At 45.8% G+C, this 21193-nt stretch overlaps 1 protein-coding gene across 3 annotated transcripts in view; it reads right to left on the reverse strand.

Moving 5' to 3' along the window:
- Window positions 1–21193, reverse strand: part of CADM3 (cell adhesion molecule 3) — a 310756-nt gene that overhangs the window by 20073 nt on the left and 269490 nt on the right. For all 3 annotated transcript variants that reach the window (XM_075283074.1, XM_075283076.1, XM_075283075.1), the window contains one exon: window positions 7596–7686. In XM_075283074.1, coding sequence (XP_075139175.1) covers window positions 7596–7686 — 91 coding nt within the window. The remainder of the gene's footprint in view (window positions 1–7595; window positions 7687–21193) is intronic.

A 21193-nucleotide genomic window follows, 5' to 3' on the forward strand; every position in this document is an offset into this window, starting at 1 on the left:
GAACCATTTTAATAGTCACAACCACATGTACAGAGCTGTGCCTGAGTTGGAGCTCCATTATTTTTTTGACATGAGGCTTCTACCGATCAAGTATTGATGGCCTATGCTAAGGATAGGCTATTAATACTATAGTCCCCTTTAACTTTCAGCTTTTGAAAATTTTGGGGGATGTTTTGTGACATCTTGAATTACTTGAATGTGTCACTCCTAAGAACACTCACCATTGCTCCAAGTCTTCTTGTTTAGAAATAATGACTTCCATTGAGGTTTGTGGTGTCCCAGAACCTTAAAAGGGTGGCCAGGACTATAATTCTGATTGCTGCGGCCTATACACTACTTACCAAGCACAGCGCCGTTCACTGTATAGTGGCTGTGCTTGGTATTGCAGCTCAGCCCCATTCATTTGAATGTGACGGAATTGTAGCATGGCTATGTGACCAATGGATGTGATGTCACTGGCCTGAGATTAGAAAATGGAGGTCACTATCAGTTTTGCATGACGACTTAGGAAAGGTCATAAATAGCAGATTGATGGTGGGTTTAACCCCAGGCACCCCCACCAGATAACGCTTCACCAAGGCTATGAGCACATACACAAAAAGCAAAGCCGTAATCGCAGCTGCATTGTCTAAGTGGTGGCCAAGTCGCGTCACCTCAGCTCAACTCCCACATACACATGCATGCTTGGTTACACTAAGTGTACATGTTGCCTATCAGGGGCGTAACTACCGGGGTAGCAGCAGCAGCAGCTGCCACAGGGCCCAGGACATTAGGGGCCCGGCGACAGCCGCTACCACTTCCTTTTTTGTTTTTCTTAATAGGCCGTTACCGGCTGGAGTTACTCCGGCCGGTAATGGGCCCTACTTACTTACCGATCCTGGCCCCTGCCAGGATCGGAAAGTGACGTCACAGGCCCCATAAATACTAATATTATATTTGGGGGTCTTTTCAGACCCCCAAGTATAATGATTAGAGGCCCGGGAGAGGTAAAGGAACATAAAAAACAGTGTTACTTACCTTTCCAGGCCCCAGACATTCTTCGGGCCTAGTTGTGTGACGTCCCTGATGTCACATGATCAGGGCCTGCGTCCTGGGTCATGTGACGTCCGGACTTCATTGAAGATGGCCAACACCAACGAGGAGTTCAGCGGAGCCAGGGATAGGTAAATGACAGTGTTTTTAATGTTTGTATCCCCCCTCCCCTGGGTCTTTGATTATATAGAGTATAATAATTGTATAATAATTGTTCATGGGTATTCACAGTGGGGCATAATACTGTGTAAAGGGGCCACTATGGGGCATAATACTGTGTAAAGGGGCCACTATGGGGCATAATACTGTGTGTAGGGGCCACTATGGGGCATAATACTGTGTACAGGGGCCACTATGGGGCATAATACTGTGTGCAGGGGCCACAATGGGACATAATACTGTGTGCAGGGGCCACTAAGGGACATAATACTGTGTGAAGGGGCCACTATGGGACATAATACTGTGTGTAGGGGCCACTATGGGGGATAATACTGTGTGAAGGGGCCACTAAGGGAAATAATACTGTGTGCAGGGGCCACTATGGGGGATAATACTGTGTGCAGGGGCCACTATGGGGCATAATACTGTGTGTAGGGGCCACTATGGGGCATAATACTGTGTACAGGGGCCACTATGGGGCATAATACTGTGTGCAGGGGCCACTATGGGGTACAATACTGTGTGTAGGGGCCACTATGGGGCATAATACTGTGTACAGGGGACACTATGGGGCATAATACTGTGTGTAGGGGACACTATGGGGCATAATACTGTGTGCAGGTGCCAGTATGGGGCATAATACTGTGTACAGGGGCCACTATGGGCATAATACTGTGTGTAGGGGCCACTATGGGGCATAATACTGTGTGCAGGGGCCACTATGGGGCATAATACTGTGTGCAGGGGCCACTATGGGGCATAATACTGTGTACTGGGACCCCTATGGGGAATAATACTGTGTACTGGGGCCATTATGGACCATAATACTGTGTACTGGGGCCACTATGGGCCATAATATTGTGTGCAGGGGCCACTATGGGTCATAATACTGTGTACAGGGGCCACTATGGGGCATAATAGTATGTACTGGGGCCACTATGGGGCATAATAGTATACGCAGGGACCACTATGGGGCATAATACTGTGTGCAGGGGCCACTATGGGACATAATACTGTGTGCAGGGGCCACTATGGGGCATAATACTGTGTGCAGGGGCCACTATGGGGCATAATACTGTGTGCAGGGGCCACTATGGGTCATAATACTGTGTACAGGGGCCACTATGGGGCATAATAGTATGTACTGGGGCCACTATGGGGCATAATAGTATACGCAGGGACCACTATGGGGCATAATACTGTGTGCAGGGGTCACTATGGGGCATAATACTGTGTGCAGGGGCCACTATGGGGAATAATACTGTGTGCAGGGGCCACTATGAGGCATAATACTGTGTGCAGGGGGTCACTATGAGGCATAATACTGTGTGCAGGGGTCACTATGGGGCATAATACTGTGTGCAGGGGTCACTATGGGGCATAATACTATGTGCAGGGGCCACTATGGGGCATAATACTGTGTGCAGGGGCCACTATGGGGAATAATACTGTGTGCAGGGGCCACTATGAGGCATAATACTGTGTGCAGGGGTCACTATGGGGCATAATACTATGTGCAGGGGCCACTATGGGGCGTCGGTCGGGGAGGGGGGGGCATGTCAAAAGTTCGCCATGGAGCCCTGCCATTCCTAGTTACGCCACTGTTGCCTATAGGAGCATGCTGCTGACAGACACTTCTAGTGACGACTTATTACTCAAGAACAATGGATCGGGCATTGAAATGAGACATTCTTGATCCTGATTTCCCTCAACACAACCCCTTACAGAAGATGGCCGCTCCTGCTGTAATCCTTGGGTTTGGCCGGCTTCACTCTTACATGTATACGGTTTATATGGCCACTCTTTCTCATCTCTTCTGAAGCAGGACGAAGCAATCCATGCTGGAGAAACTACCCAGTAAATTAAAGCCGTTCTAGGCCAAACGTCCTCGACGGCACGGTGGAAGACTGATATCTGCTAAGGGGGCAGTTACTTTTTCCTGCGTTCTACGTATAACCGCGCTCTATATATAAATTTCTATTTTGTTTGCAGATCACACATCATTCATTGGGATCACTTCCAATACTCGGAGGCATCCACACTTTTTTTCTTTTTTTTCGAGAGCGGCGTAAATCAATACGTTTCAATGTGAAATAAACTGTGCCGCCATGGAGTCTTTTTGTTCAAAGCGTTAAGATGCTATTGTCGGATGGTAAACTGACTAGGGGCGATAGAAAAACAAAAAAACAGACACGTGTATCGCTACAAAGGGAACGGAGATACAAAGCTGAGCCACCACGTAGCCGGAGCGGAACCGTAATAAGCCTTTAATGATGTCATATGTCGTATAATAGAGGGATATTACTGATGGATCAAGCATTACATGACCTCACTTACGGAGGCTTAGATTCCGAGTTTCCTATTGATTTAATTAACCTGTACTCATTAATTAAGGATAATGACGATCAGCTAATTAATGCGGCCCAGGAGAATTACATAATAAAAGCAGGGACTTCTCAAATCGCACGGTAGGCTCCATAGGGGTACACATGACAAGTAATTGGGGAGGTAGGCCGCTACTGTAATAATGATGCCGAACATCATGGGGAGGGGGAGGTATCGGGGGGACTGACAATCTATTTGTATTCCTGGCGTCTATCGCAAGACAGATCAATTTACATGACTGTATTGATCAGATGTCTCGGCTCTCCTGACACGTCTGTCTTAGTATATACTTGTATTCCCAAGAAATAATAATTCTGGATCATATTTTTATTCTGCCTTGTTTCGATCCTCTGCTATTCCTCCTAGAAATGTATATTTGCTTTGTCAGTGTGGTGTGTCTGGCCCTGGCAGGCCTCATGTACATGACCGTGTATTAGCCGTGTTTTTATGTCTAGCACACTGACCCATTCATTTCTATGGCCCTATATACGTCTGTGTGTGGGGTAGTGAGCAAAACTTATGAAAGATCCTATTATTGCTCACCACCGATCACATATTTATAGCTTATCCTAAGGACAGGCCATAAATATGAAAAATCCCTGTAATATTTGTAAGCTATAAAGCTCCCTGAGTTTATTATTATTGGGCTTCAGGGCATGTATGTGGACAGGGTCATAGTAAAAAAAAATATGGATTAACCCACCATAACCATCCTGATGTTTTTAGCCCCCTCCTAAAGTGGCATCATACTAAAGTTGTCTCCTTGTCAAATGTTCATTGCCATTGTGGCCTAATCGGGGCCCCTCTTGTGTCATGGGCCCCATAACACCTGCCTGGGATGTCTCTATGTACATCCCTGCAGTATACATCCCTACTGACTGGTTGACAGGTTTAGCATGATCATAGTATATGATTTCGGCAAAGTTGGAATTTTTTCTCTAGCCCCCGCCGTTCCCAAGCCATCAGTGCAGTTAGTTTTGGTGCCTTGTAAGCTAACTAGGCTCTGTATGGGCAAGTAGGTGGCCTAAGGCAGAAACAGACAAGGGGGCGTGATTCTGAACTCTCTGTTTGCTTCTGATTGGACAGTATCAGAGAGATCTGAATCACTCCCTACCTTTACCTGCTCCTCCATGAAATCACACACTTGGCAGACAGCCTACTGAAGATATTGGGCACCAAAACAACATCAACTGCTCAGGAACGGTGTTGGCTAGAGAAAAAATTCTAAATGTCTGAATCAGTGGAAATAGAGGGAGAGGGTCTTCTTTAGTGTTGAGCGGATAGTTTTTGTCTAATACCTCGCTCCCATAGGAATGCGTGTAAGCAGCCGAACACCGCATCAAATATTCACTGCGCTTAACCCCTTGGTGTTCGGCCACTTACGCGCATTCCTATGGGAGCGTGGGATTCGACGAATACTATTCGCTCATGTTTAGTCTTCTTCAAAAGGTTTAGAATATATTTACTTAGATTAACCGAGGTCCCTAAGGCTGGTGGGTCCTGGTGTCGCCACGGCTTTGCCAAGGTGATGAGGAATAAGTGTTACTGGCCTGTAGGCTGCTCACACTGCCTGGGTTGTGTGATGGAACCACTAATGGTCTATAAATGGTTTATATATCAGTGATAGATTGGATTATTGGTCGTGCTGTGTCTCCAGTCTGAGTGCTCAACGTGGCTGCCAAACATTTGCTCGAGAAGTCAAGTGTAGGAGGTGGAGAGCAGTAAGGATGGAAGATGGTGCCAAGGTGAGATGTGGGAGAGGTGAGACCCTTGGAAATGCTGAGGTAGGACTAGTAGCAGTGAGTAATGAAGATTACTGACTGTTATACATGACATGTTATATGAGTCATCTTCTCTATGTGAAAATTGTGGCTAGGCCTAAGTTCACATGGTCATCATACATAACGTATTTTGACTATGCGTCACACAATTCCACTACATACACAGATCACTATAGAACCCTATGACATTACCACAGATTCCTATAAGATAACCAAAGAATCCTACAAGATCACTATAGAACCCTATGAGATTACTACAGAAAGCTATAAGATCACCAGAGAACACAAAGAACCAAAAGAAAACCCAATGAGTTCACCACAGAAAGCTACAAGATCACCAGAGCACACAAAGAACCACCAGAAAACACTATGAGATCAACGCAGTATCCCATAAATCATTAGAAAACCACATGAAATCACCAAAAACCATATTAGATCACCAAAGAATCTTAGAAGTTCACCAAACACCCCTTTGAGATCACCACAGAACCCCGTAAGATCACCAGAAAAGCCTGACCTCAACATAAAAACCATATGAGATCACCACAGAACCCATTGAAATCACCACAGAACCCTATGAAATGGCCACAGATCCTTACCAGATCACCATACAACCTTCTGATATCACCATATAACCCTATGAGATCACGAGAGAACACCTTGAGGAATAACGTTACACAATAAGTGCCGGGATCCTGTTGAATTACACATGCAATCCTATAAAATATATCCATATATATTCTGCTCAGCTCCTCCACATTGTAATGTTCTGCCGATAGGCTGGACCCTTTAAATTTCTGCCTGTCTTGGGCTGAGTGTTGCTTTTAGCACAACTTTTCCCATATCTGAGCGATACCAGTGACATTTCTTCTTATTTTTATGTTCTGTGGTCAGTAAAGGTCAGGTCAGTAATAACATGAGCATGTTCCTGGTAGTACAGCTGACCCATAATTTAAGCAAAGGGAAGGTAAAAAGTCAAAAATAGAAATGTGCTTACTTTCTGGAGAAAACAAAATTCATGGTATAAGCTTAGCCCCTGTAGTGAAATCTCATAATGGAATACAGCGTGCCATACTCATATAGCACGACAAGCCATATTATTGCCGTGCTCAATGGTCGTAGGCTCTGCTGTAACATAGAGGGGTGAATGGAGTGTACTTACTGTATTACAACCTGCAGACCGCCATACTATGTTTATACCGTATATACTGTTCACCTTGCACATCACTTGGATGACAGTATTGGGCAGGCCTAGAGTAGTGTCCCGGTGAAACATTGCTAAAAGAGTTAAAAGGGTTGTCCAGGAGTTTGCACCATTGCCAAGTGTCTCCTGAGGAGTTGTTTGCACCAACATCGAGGGCACTCCAACCACCATCAAGCAGGAGACTGTACCAGAGGGTCTTCCTCAGTGGAAACTACTGCCATCAACTTTTATACCCCCGACACCCTTTGCCCTGCACCAGTCCTTGAGGAGTGCTGGTGGAGATGACTATAGCCTACAAGACACTCAACCATGACCAACTAGTACTTCCCTCCTCCACATGCTCCTCCATCAGGCTGTTGTACTACAAAGAGCCTGAGGTCAGCCGGGGACGGAGTGTAGTAGTAACACCGTTGACCTGCGCCACCATGCTGATATAAGGAGAAAGTTGGCCACCATTAAGCAGAGTGTGGGTTAACCATATGAGTTGCTAGTGTTCGAGGTGTGTACAATATGAGGCTGGGGCCTGGTCAGGCTAGTCCCTATGTGGGAAAGCGGGGACGGCTGTGGCATGATGGACCAGAGGATGCTAGGCTGGTGTAGCATTTTCCAATTTCTTCAGTCAGTGGCAACCAATGGGTGTGTTTGGTTGTTTTGTGCTGTTGACTAGCAGTATTTAGTAGTGTATGTCCCAAATTCTGAACAATTCCTTTAACCATCCCTTTTGGCTTGGGAGTTACAATAAGGTTCCAGTAGAGGTCTGACCAGTAGGTGTAACTCATACAACCTGACATTGTCCAGGGCAGGAGGACATTGGGAGAAACATGGTCATGGAGAAGGTATGACTATGAGGCAAGTGCTAATCATTGACGTATGGGGCCAACATGACATCTAAAAAATTTGGCGCAGTGTCCTCTACATGCCATCACTACCTGTCCATGATCCCCTAGCGTGTCACCTAACTCAAGAAAAGTAGTCCTGATACAAAAAGAGTTCTCCAGCCAATAAAGTGTCTTATACTGCAGCTCCGTACTCACTCAGGATTCCCGAAGGCATCGCACTGCAGCTGCAGCCGGTCCCCCTCCCTTGGCAGGTTGGGCCGAGATTCAATCTTTGCTGTGGGTTGATCTGTAAGAAAGATGACAATGTAATCAGACAACGATCATAGAGGATCACAACGGTAGCATGTATTATCACACACCGGGGTGAGTAGCCTTCATGAGCTTCCCAACTCACTGATGACATCACTGGCCAATGGATGAGGTCACAAGTCTGGAAATGACTGAACACTTATGATGTCATATGGCTACGGATACTGATTCCGGGGGGAAAATAAGAGCCCTAATAATACATCAGTGCTACACTGCAGATCAGCAGCCATGGCTCTTAGGGTATGTTCACATGGAGACATCTCATGCTGACTTTGAGGTAGATCAGACCCATTGTTCAGATGTCAGCTCTTAAACTCTTGGCAAACGGGAACTTTCACCATGTTCTGCCATCAGTTGCGTCTATGGTCATTTTCTGCCATGTGAACTTACCTAAAAGCTCCTGGATCCCAATGCAAAATCTGTACCAAACCCCCAACTATAAGGTATTGTTCATAGGTATATATGGTCTCCTTAAGAGACACCTTATGGACCCCCTTAAGCTCCTGCGCCCAGTTGGGACGTCTCCCTCAAGCCGTGGTCATCATGGCAGTAGCTCAGATATCAGATTATATACATATTATATACTGTATGTATAGATTATACAGTGGCATAACTAGGAATGGCGGGGCCCGTGGCAAACTTTTGACATGGGGCGCCCTCTCCCTCCCTGATCGACACCGAAGACCCCAAGCCGACCCCTCCCCCATACATAGTGGCCCCTGCACACAGTATTATGCCCCATTGTGGACCCCAGAGTATAATAATCGGAGACCGAGAGGGTATACCAACATAAAAAACACTGTCACTTACCTATTCCTGGCTCCACTGCAGTCCTCGGTGGTGTCGGCCATCTTCAATGACGTCCGGGATGTCACATGACCCTGGACGCAGGCATCGGTCATGTGACGTAAGGGACGTCACAGAAGTAGGCCGAAGCCTGTCTGGAACCCGGAGAGGTAAGTAACACAGTTTTTATATGTTCCCTTACCTCTCCTGGGCCTCCAATCATTATACTCGGGGGTCTGAAAAGACCCCAACTATAATAATAGTGTTTGTGGGGCCTGCTGCATCACTTACCGATCCCGACCTCTGCCAGGATTGGTAAGTAAGTAGGGCCCGTTACCGGCCGGAGTAACTCCAGCCGGTAACGGCCTATTAAGGGAAAAAAAAGGGCAGCGGTAGCGGCTGTCGCCGGGCCCCTAATGTCTCGGGCCCTGTGGCAACCGCTACCGCTCCTACCCTGGTAGTTACCCTTCTGAGATTATATACAGTCCTATGAAAAAGTTTGGGCACCCCTATTAATCTTAATCATTTTTAGTTCTAAATATTTTGGTGTTTGCAACAGCCATTTCAGTTTGATATATCTAATAACTGATGGACACAGTAATATTTCAGGAGTGAAATGAGGTTTATTGTACTAACAGAAAATGCGCAATATGCATTAAACCAAAATTTGACCGGTGCAAAAGTATGGGCACCCTTATCATTTTATTGATTTGAATACTCCTAACTACTTTTTACTGACTTACTGAAGCACAAAATTGGTTTTGTAACCTCAGTGAGCTTTGAACTTCATAGCCAGATGTATCCAATCATGAGAAAAGGTATTTAAGGTGGCCAATTGCAAGTTGTTCTACTATTTGAATCTCCTCTGAAGAGTGGCATCATGGGCTACTCAAAACAACTCTCAAATGATCTGAAAACAAAGATTGTTCAACATAGTTGTTCAGCGGAAGGATACAAAAAGCTGTCTCAGAGATTTAACCTGTCAGTTTCCACTGTGAGGAACATAGTAAGGAAATGGAAGACCACAGGGACAGTTCTTGTTAAGCCCAGAAGTGGCAGGCCAAGAAAAATATCAGAAAGGCAGAGAAGAAGAATGGTGAGAACAGTCAAGGACAATCCACAGACCACCTCCAAAGAGCTGCAGCATCATCTTGCTGCAGATGGTGTCACTGTGCATCGGTCAACTATACAGCGCACTTTGCACAAATAGAAGCTGTATGGGAGAGTGATGAGAAAGAAGCCGTTTCTGCACGTACGCCACAAATAGAGTTGCCTGAGGTATGAAAAAGCACATTTGGACAAGGCAGCTTCATTTTGGAAACAAAAATTGAGTTGTTTGGTTATAAAAAAAGGCGTTATGCATGGCGTCCAAAAAGAAACAGCATTCCAAGAAAAACACATGCTACCCACTGTAAAATTCGGTAGAGGTTCCATCATGCTTTGGGGCTGTGTGGCCAATGCCGGCATCGGGAATCTTGTTAAAGTTGAGAGTCGCATGGATTCCACTCAGTATCAGCAGATTCTTGAGAATAATGTTCAAGAATCAGTGACGAAGTTGAAGTTACGCCGGGGATGGATATTTCAGCAAGACAATGATCCAAAACACCGCTCCAAATCCTCAGGCATTCATGCAGAGGAACAATTACAATGTTCTGGAATGGCCATCCCAGTCCCCAGACCTGAATATCATTGAACATCTGTGGGATGATTTGAAGCGGGCTGTCCATGCTCGGCGACCATCTAACTTAACTGAACTTGAATTGTTTGTCCAAAATACCTTTATCCAGGATCCAGGAACTGATTAAAAGCTACAGGAAGCGACTAGAGGCTGTTATCTTTGCAAAAGGAGGATCTACTAAATATTAATGTCACTTTTCTGTTGAGGTGCCCATACTTTTGCACCGGTCAAATTTTGGTTTAATGCATATCGCACATTTTCTGTTAGTACAATAAACCTCATTTCAATCCTGAAATATTACTGTGTCCATCAGTTATTAGATATATCAAACTGAAATGGCTGTTGCAAACACCAAAATATTTAGAACTAAAAATGATTAAGATTAATAGGGGTGCCCAAACTTTTTCATAGGACTGTATATTAAACAGTATATATTTTCTATATTCTGCAATCCAGGAAATTTACCGAATCTTAGAATATTGCGTTTTAGAGCTGCCAATGGTTTATGTGACAAAGCTCAACATTGATCCCCATATGGATAAAATACAGCGCCATTACTGCGCTAGTAACAACAAGTAATTATTAAACGATATTTCACAATAACATGCCCACTAGGGGGCAGTGTTTTATGACTTTTATGGCCGTTTCATAGAAACGTAAAGTGAAATAAACTACTTCCGATATTCCGCCAGTGAACGCACATAACGGGGAATGAACCGGGCTTAGGTAGTGTATAATTTGGGCATATTTTCCCTTTATTGTTGAACCTGCTGTCTGACTCATTTTGCTGCAAAGCAGACTAGCTATAAAGTTTCTGCTAAACCCATTCAATGTTTAGCTCACACCTCTCTCTATTCCTCTGCTAAGTGCCAATGCTTTATGAAGCACAGAGACTAGAGCTGCGGATAACGTAGCAGATCCTTAACACTTTGGAACAAATACATAAATCTAATAATGACAGAGTGGCTTGGGATAAGACACAGAAGACTCACGGCCAAATAAGGCTGATTTTATCATGTGCGCTAGCTGGGAAGTGGCAGGCTCGGGGGAAATGTAGGAATGTACTGCAATGCCTCAGGGTATACAGTCAGGAGGACGGAGCTGATGTCTGGCATGAGGGGGTGAAGGGGTCTACTGCAGGAGCTGCAAAACCAGGGCACCGCGTAAGGAGCTGTAATATATAGAGGCTGGGGGAGAGGAAGGAGACGTCCTTGAGTTGTAAGTACGGAAGGTGAGTATATGATATGGAAAATAGCTCTTAAAGGGGCTGTCCACAGGATAGGATCTAGCTATCTATTCTTACCTATAGAGACTGAATAGAGGACAGCGACTGGTGCTCCAGGGCACCCCGTTTGGTCATGTTATTTGGTCACTATCCTTTATATGAGGCATTATTATTCCCTTTAAAGTATAGTTATTTGTACGCTGTAGGATAGTACGCTATATGGGGATGTTTAAGGGCTTGTTCACACGGGGCAAGAGGGGGCTGATTTGGGCGCTGAATCCTCCTCAAAATCTGCCCCCTCACAATAGAGGTGTATGCAGACCACTAGCATTCTTTTTTCCGCTAGCGGAAAAAAGAAGCGAGCTGCCCTTTCTTCGGGAGGATTCCGTGGCCGATTCAGCCCCAGCGTCTGCCTCGTGGCAGCACCCTCCGGGCTAGGCTCATTCATTTGGGCCTACTCCGGAGCGGGAAGCCGCGACAGTCCTATTCTGATGCAGCTACCCGCGTCAAAATCAGGACCAAAATATGCCATCCCATGCCCCGTGTAAACAGGGCCTAAGAGTACAGAATGGGCACAGTTGATACCACGCAGGGTATCACCCAACTTAAGGCCGGCTCTGTAGAACAAGGATCTCTCCTCGGTACTGCAGTAAGTGATGTCATTGTATGACATCATTGGATATCTGTATGGATTATACACACTCACTAGCACTTCCCAGAATGTATCACGTCTGAACCAACATATGAGCGCCATCGTGGCTCAGTGGTTAGCTGGCATAGGACAAGGTAAGTAGTTTGTATGTGGTTGTGTAGTGTTTCCTCGCACACACCAAAGACATGCTGTCAACAATATACCTGTAAAGCAATGCGGAATATGATAGTGCAATATAAGTAATAATATTAAGGCATAGAAACTGGCTCATGTGACTAATGGGCACTGTTATGGGGCACTGCATTGTGGCACGAAGAGAGAACCGAGGCTGGCAAATTTTAGGCATTCCTAGATGTCAATGATGGGGGCGCTAAAGATGGTACATGAGACTGTTGACTATAACAGCAGTACGTCTGTTACTGTTATGGGGGCAAAGTGAGGGGCACAGCTATGAGGGTACTGGGCATGTCATTCTTATGGGGGTACTACTAAATTCTCCTATGAAGTGTATACAGTTGACTATGGCACTGTTATGGGGGAAATAGATATGTTACTTATGAAATGTACACAGTAAACTATTTATTATGACTGGCCGTGTTATGGGGCACTGTGGCCGCCACTATTATGGAGGATATGACGGATGTCACTGATGAAATCTACACAGTAAACTGCTGTCTGTGAAAGGTACTGTCATGGGGGAACTGTGACACCAGGAAAATAAAGAGGTATCCTGAGCACAAGCTTATCGTTTTACTGGAAAAAAAAAAGTTTGTACACCTATTCCTTCATTTCAGGTGCCCTATAAACTAACAGGTTACTAATAGAGATGAGCGAACAGTGAAATATTCGAGATGCGATATTCGTTTCGAATAGTCCCTCAATATTCGACTATTTGAATGAATATCGAACCCATTATAGTCTATGGGGAAAAATGCTTCGTTTCAGGGGAAGCCTTTGACTCAGGAGAGTCACCAAGTCCACTATGACACCCCAGGAACTGATGCCAACACGCTGGAATGCCACTGGAACAGCAGGGGAAGCATGTCTGGGGGCATCTAACATGCCCAAGTCATTGAATAACGTTGGGATCCCTGTCAGCTTGCGATATGCGGGAGCTTTTTCCCATAGGGATGCATTGACCAGCATTGATTGGCCGAATGCCATACAGAGTACAGCATTCAGCCAGTCAACGCTGGTTCTGCCGGAGGAGGTGGAGTCTAAGATTGGTCCACAGCAGTCTCCATTCTGGTCCGATCTCAGATGTAGTAGTGTTGAGCGCACAGCTCTGCTACACCGGAGATGTAGCAGAGCTGGCCGTGCGCTGAGCTCTGCTACACCCGAGATGTAGCAGAGCTGAGTGTGCGCTGAGCTCTGCTACACCTGAGATGTAGCAGAGCTGGTCGTGCACTGAGCTCTGCTACACCAGAGATGCATCTCTGGTGTAGCAGAGCTGAGCGCACACTCAGCTCTGCTACTGTCAGGATACGGAGTCGCCGCGGTCTCCTTGCTGCGCAGCGTCGCCCTGGGAGACGTGTTAGGAGTTCCATTGGGTGTGCTTAGGTCATTAAGGGTTAATCTTTTCCTTGCCTTCAGTCTCCATGCCATTAGCCATCAGGTGTGTTTTTCTGCTGCTATTTAATCCCCACCCAGGCATGGATCCTTGCCAGCCATTCACTTTGGGTTTCCTGGTCCCCCTGCTCAGTCTGATTCCCTGTCTGTTTGTATTCCATATGTTTCTTGGTTTTTAGACCCGGCTTGTATTTTTGACTATCCCTTGTCTTTTGATTAGGTACCTTTTATTATATCTCCTGGCTTGACCTCTTGCTCGTCTGACCTCGCCTTCTCTTCTGTGTCTTGCTGGGACTTGTGGTCCTCCCTGGTTCCATGCTGTTTAGTCTTTTGTTTTGCATTGCATTTACACTGTGCTTTCTGTTTAGGTGTGACCCCGTGACTCCAGTCCCTAGGACTTTCAGGGCCTCCTCTCCCCTTATCCTAGCCGCCGGATAGAAGGTTAGGAGCCGTGGTAGGCACACTTCAATTAGGAAGTGCATTGGTCCGCCTCATCTCAGATATTACAGCATAGTCATAGCTGCAGGGCCTGCGACCCCTTTTGTCATTAGTTGCACAGTGTTGCTTTCCCAGCTGTGTCACTTTGCACTGCCTGACCCTGACTCCAATCCTTACAGCTACATCTCTGTATGTAGCAGAGCTCAGTGCACACTCAGCTCTGCTACATCTCTGGATGTAGCAGAGCTCAACGCACACTCAGCTCTGCTACATCTTGGGCGTAGCAGAGCTCAGCGCCCGGCCAGCTCTGCTACATCTCCGGTGTAGCAGAGCTGTGCGCTCAACACTACTACATCTGAGATCGGACCAGAATGGAGACAGCTGTGGACCGATCTTAGACTCAGTCTCCTCCGGCAGAACCAGCGTTGATTGGCCGAATGCTGTACTCTGTATGGCATTCGGCCAATCAATGCTGGTCAATGCATTCCTATGGGAAAAAGTCAGCTTCCGCACATCGCAAGCTGACAGGGATCCCGACCAGATAGAGCCCCAAAGAGCTGTGTGAGTAACATTCCCACCTAAATAAAGGTAATCCTTAGCTATCCCTGCCTGTACATCTATCCCTGTGTCATAGTCACATAGTTCACAGTCTCATATGACCCGGATATTAAATCCACTATTCGTATAAATCGGAGGTCACCTAATTTCAGCAGCCAATGGGTTTTTTACATTTTTTTCAATGCCTCCATTGTCGTAGTTCCTGTCCCACCTCCCCTGCACAGTTATTGATGCAAAAAAGCGCCAGGGAAGGTGGGAGGAGATACAAATTTTTAGTGCGTTTGCCTCGTGGTATTCGATTGTAATCGAATACCTCGAACGGCCTGATACTCTATCGAATATCAATTTGATTGAACGCCTTTCGCTAATCTCTAGTTACTAACCTTCACCCATAGCCAGATCCACCACGATCCAGGATCATCCAACGTAACCATTATTATTACCAAAAATAGCTATATGGGGGAAGAGGGTAAGCTTCCCAATAGGTAGACCCCTTGCCATCAGAATTTGGCAAGGTCGCCCATATAGAACCCTCTCTGATAGATATGAAGAAGCTTCTACGGGACTGGTTTATTGTTTTTGGTTTATTTCCCAGCTTCTAGTGAAATATCTGAGCAGCTCAACATCTGCATTCATTCACGTGAGATGGAAGTGTTATGGCACCTTCCCCTACCGAGCTTACAAACAGCCTAGAGCGTTATACACTTCACACGTAGACTAGTCGTACGCTATAAACCTGGAGCGGAGATAAACATATGCATAGCACACAAATCCAAATCAAGGCAGATTCATCAGAAGGAAGGCGACGGCGGAAAATCCTGGGAGATGTGGCTGAAATGACAGCCGCGTGGGCCTACGCCTATACAGTGTGACAATTAACCCCCTCCTGCCCATAGAAGGAGCCGCCGTACATTCGCCTCCTGCGGAGTGACTGCGGAGAGTGCGAGTTTCTGGCTCTCTCTATAATAAAGACGCCTCTCAGCCACCCGGGTCAATATAAATTGAGTAGGATCTAGCAGGCTGCTCGCGCCCGCTGACTATCAGTCACTTGGACATGGCTGTTAACTCCAGGGGAAATTGAATCGCTTATCAAACATCTTTCAGAATAAGAGAAACCTGGCAGACTGGCTCATTTCCCAAACGGAGAGCCATGTCCGGGCAGCAAAAAGATGAGTTTAACGTCAGGGGCATGAACACGGGGAAGAAAAGCAACGGCGGAAATGCAGACGGGTCTATAGAATGTCCATACATCACACTCATTATTCTGCTGAGCCATATGATGGCACTCGCCTAGTTCTACTATCTAATATTCCAGATGTAGCAGTACTAAGTTGGAAAGGTGGAAACTAGACCAAAAAAAGTGACCGTAGAACCTATAGCAAGCCAATTGTCTTGTGTATAGAAATCAAGTAATGCCGCCATGTGCCACCCAATGGAGTCTTCTGATACTGCAAATGGTAATCTGGGTGGACTTAGACTATGACTGTTGTGAGCTGCCCCTAGTGGTGGTTGCAGGAAGCACTGCTATACCATTAACTATGGCGCTAGTCCTGTATCCATCACACTACGCCAATGGCATCCAACAAACCCCAGTGACTTATAATGGAGTCCATTGGGTTTCCATTATGGTGTCAAGAAGGACGGCACTGACAGCTTATCCAACAGAGTTTTTGATGTGGCCTCAAACACAGCTTCCGACTATAATGTGAATAAAGTCATAGCCTAATCAATGGGAATCTCCCGCGATCACTAGAATGGCCAAATTCTGCTGGTTTGGCTTCAATCCCAGATCATGGCACTAGATGTCTTGAAAACCAGGTATTGATCTATAGGTAGCTACCTTCCTAAAGGTGGCGCTATAGCAGGTTTCTCCTTTTCCAATTAAGGACAACTTATTTGCATATTGTTTTCTCAGAATTCCTATTACAGCATGTATGGTCTGATTGACTCTGGGTATCAAAAGATGACTTGTAAAAGGGTATGTTCCACCAGAATCCAGCCCCACAGAGGTGTTTTCTCTTGGTGACACCATTGCCGAGATATTGCTGTTTTTGTCAATATACAAATGACTCTTTGAAGTTAAGATTGCTCCAAAGAGGTCAAGAACTCCAACACCCTCATTGCTCCAAAGAGCTCAATTGCATATGGACAAAAACAGCGATATTTTATCAACCGAGGCCCCGATTCGCAAGGGGAAAACACTGCCTAACCTATCTAACTAGTTAACCTATCTAACTTCAGGTCTGGGTTGATATGTTGGGTTCTGGTGACAGACTCAATTTAAGGAGACACGATACCCATTCTGAGTCTGCCATGCTATGGTCGATTATGTAGCCAACGCAGGGGTGAACACTAGAGATGAGCGAGTACTGTTCGGATCAGCCGATCCGAACAGCACGCACGCATTGAAATGAATGGACGTAGCCGGCACGCGGGGGGTTAAGCGGCCGGCCGGCGTCAAAGCAGAAGTACCAGGTGCTTTCATTCATTTCAATGCGTGCGTGCTGTTCGGATCGGCTGATCCGAACAGTACTCGCTCATCTCTAGTGAACACCTACCTTTGTCGCCGCCCAAGGCGGACGACAGAAAGCCGCCCCCCGGGAGGAGGGGGCGTGGCGTAGCGAAGGGGTCGTGGCAGAGTGGTGTTAGCAGGCAGAGAGCAGGTAGGGAGAGGACCTGCTCTCTGCCTGAGCGTGAGGGGAGGCCGCTGGAGCAGCGCTGCTCCAGCGGCCTCCCCAATCCACCGCTCGGTGACGGTGACGCTAAGCCAGTCCAGGACAGCTTGTCCTGGACTGGCTTAGGTAAAGCAAAAATGCCGCCCTCCCCGGGGCCCTGGCATAGCGCCGCCTGAAGCGGTCGCTTCAGGTCGCCTCATGGGAGGTGCGGCGCTGACAACGGTACTAGACAATTTCTTCGCACCACTGACACTTTGTTCTAGTGGAAGTTACAGCTATCAGGCGTCCGTCCCGTCAAAAGCTTATGGCATATCCTAGCACAAAGGTGCCAATGTCCATGATGAGAAGCAAAGGGAATGGAAACCCCCATAAGCCATATAGCGTACTTTGTAGGTCCCCCTACTCTTATGCCTAGTGATATTAGTTTGGGAGGGATAGGTGTTAAACACAGTAGGAATAGGATATTACGGTATACTCTTATGTTGGTCATATAGCGGTATCTACAGGAATACTCAGACTTTTTACTCATTTCCAATGGTTTGTTTTGCTGTAATTTTGGTCACACTACACCGTATGCCGAGACTTATGCCATGAAATGCATGCCGTGCTCAATAAATCCACTTTCTTGGCTCTGCGGAAATAATTCCAGGTGGCAGGGCTGAATTTATTTCAAGGCTACCTAGGTGGTTGTGTTGAGTGTCATCCCGCTAATAAGGTTCCTGACAGGCAGAGCATGATGGAGGAAGTAAACAGATATTTCTGATAAAGGCGGGCGAAAGACAGAAATTCCAAGAGGCTGAGAACAGACAGACCAAATGTTACAGATGATTACAATGCAGCCCTCTTAAAGGGATCCTGACAGGTTTAGGACCCCAAACCACCACCACCCTGTTATCTGGGACAGTAATAAGAAGATAGACTGGAGTGCCCTTGGCCCATGCAGTATGATGTATAGTAACAAAGTAACAAAGCTATATTAAAATTACCTGTAAAGAGTCCTGGGGGTGGAGCTGCTCCTCTAAAGAGTCACACACATGAGGCCTAAATCCCCCTGACGGGTTTCAAGTAATGACAACTGCCTGTAGGATAACCCTCTTTAAAGAGCACCTGTTCTTAAAAGCCCAATGACATAGTTTATGTGATAGGCGTTGCCACCTAGAGCATTTTGGTGCTTTGTTTATTCAAATCTATTCAGCTATTCCAAAGATATAAGCCCCGATAGCATTGATGAGTATGACGTACAACACGCAGACCCTGTCTAGAGACAAACCACAGTGTTGTGCCCCCTTGTGGCTACTAAAACCGAATTTGTATTGATACTAACAGGGCTTATATCTTTGGAATGGCTGAACGGATTTGGATAAACAGAACATCAAAATGCTCGTGGTGACAGTGCCAATCAAATGAATTCTGTAGGTAAATATCTATAATTTATGACACATTTTTTACAAATTCCACAATATTGTTGGTCTAATCCACTAGATCAGTGGTATATAAAATAGATTTGATAGATATAAGGGAGCCTTCTATACATGGGGATACATAGGGTGGAGTAGATTCTGCAAATGTACCCTTTTTTGCACCTTGGCTTACACATAAAACCTGCTGTAGATTATTTTCTCAAATGAGAACTTGCCGTCAATGTCTCAGAAGGTGCACCCATGGTATATACTATATGTATATACCACAGATATAGCCCAGATCTCAGCATCATCCAGTCTGTCTTGGATGACATGAAGAGTAAGAAGGATTGAAGCAAGCCTACATCCACAGAAGATTTGTGCTTAGTTCTCCAAGATGGTGGGAACAACCTCCCTGCTGAGTTCTGCCAAAAACTGTCTATAAGAAGAATTAATGGGAAGGCAAAGGGCAAAGGTCACACCAAATATTGATGGGATTTACATCCCAATAATACACTATTGAGACTTTCTGAAAGAATTCTTACTTTGCAGCATACACACCCGTCTAAATCTTTTGCACAGTACTGAATACCTCTCTTTAGACTTTACTAGGTCCTCTGGGCTTCCCATGGACTGCTCACACCAGGTCTGACCGTCACTGGCACTAGCACTGTCAGGACCAGCGGCCGGACCTCCACCAATGGCATTTCTAATTGACACATCACACATCTCTGGAATATCAACTATGCATGAAATTCACTTTGCTCAGAAACTAATTATACCACCGCCATCTGTGAGCACTGACAGTCCGTGTCTTTTCAGGAAGATGCTGTAACAGCTCCATCACTGAATACACATAACTTCATTACGATTGAAGTAAGTGCCCCCATGGTGGCCGGGAGGTGTCAGTTTTGCAAGGTGTTGTCACTGGCATGGAGGCCTTGGAAGGGTCTAGACTTGTAGACCAGGCATGGTATCATTAGGATCTCACACATCATTAATAAATGGAGATGTGTCTCATGGTCTGTTGCTGTACATTAATATGGATTTTCCCACCCCAAAAATATTCTCTAAACCAATGGTCAACCTTCAACTATAACAACATTGTGGAGAGTCACAGGTTGGAAACCAATGCTGACCGATGATCTCCACCTGCAGGAAAGCTACAACTCCCAGCATTTTTAACAGATTTACACAGATCTATTCATTGGATACAGTCATTGATAGACCACTACTCTTAATGTTGGAGATCATTGCTGCCAAACCTCTCCACCATGGCTACCATCTCAACCTCCATGGACATCCTGTATTGATGGATCTATTATTATGGAGACTATACGGAAAAATTCATTTCTAAAGCCCCATGTACATGGTTGTGTTTATCGCTGGTCTGTGTAGGACCCATGAACTTGAGCTGAAAAATATGGAACAGGTCCTATTCTGGTCCATTTTGTGGTCAAGGTTCATTCAATCAGATGTATGGGTCAGTCAAGAGCAGGATCGTACATGGAAGCCATCTATATGCCGTCTTACGGACTCTACAGTTGTATGTATGAGGCCTAAACCAATGTTCTCCCCCATCATGCTCTAACAGCTTAAGGCCCGGTTCACATCTGTGTTTGGGCTATTTTGTTCCTCTATCCACATGCAGTACTTTACTCTCTGCATTTTTCATGCAGAAAATACATGGATCCCATTGTAGTCTATGGGGTCCGTGGTTTTCATTAGGTAACCACTTTTTTATGCGGATAGGTTTCCATTCAGGGGATCACCCAAGCAGACTCCCTGAATGGAAACCCAAACATAGATGTGAACCAGGCCTATGACTGTTTCTACTCCCTTGGAGACTCAAGGATGGAAACATCAGCTTGAGACACGTCCAAGGTTCCAAAAACTATTCTCTAAACCAAAGGTCTCCAACCATTGTCATAAAGCTTTGTTCTAAACATTTCTAAGTCTTCAAAAGTTTCAAAAACGTTCGTCTGTACCAATGGTTTTCAACCACTGTCTCCACAGTTGTCATAAAACTGATCCTGACAGTAAAAGACTTCTTGCCACCAGTTGAAGACCAACAGGTTGGAGGCCAGATAGCTAAGTCTTCAAAAACATTTCTCTAAACCAATGGTCTCCCATTTTTGTCTACTCAGCTGCTATAACCTACACTTCCCAGCATTCCCTGAAAGCTGGAGACTGTTTCCCACCAACTGGAGGCCCAAAGTAAGAGACTACCATAAAACTACAACTCTCTTTCCCCTCCAACCAGCTACAGGTTGAAGGCTTGAAAGGTTACAAAAACATTTCTCTAAACCAATGATCTCCAACTGTTGTCTCTTCAACTGCTGAAAATAACATTTCCCACCAGCTGGAGACCAACAGGTTTGAGACTTTTGCCCTAAACATGGTCAAGGTCTCCAACGTGTGGCCCACCATGTAAACTACAACCCTCAACATGCCTTGAAAGCAGGACACTGTTTCCAAACAGCTGGAGAGAGCCAGAGATTGG

Source organism: Leptodactylus fuscus, chromosome 7 (assembly GCF_031893055.1).
Source record: "Leptodactylus fuscus isolate aLepFus1 chromosome 7, aLepFus1.hap2, whole genome shotgun sequence".
NCBI lineage: Eukaryota > Metazoa > Chordata > Amphibia > Anura > Leptodactylidae > Leptodactylus > Leptodactylus fuscus.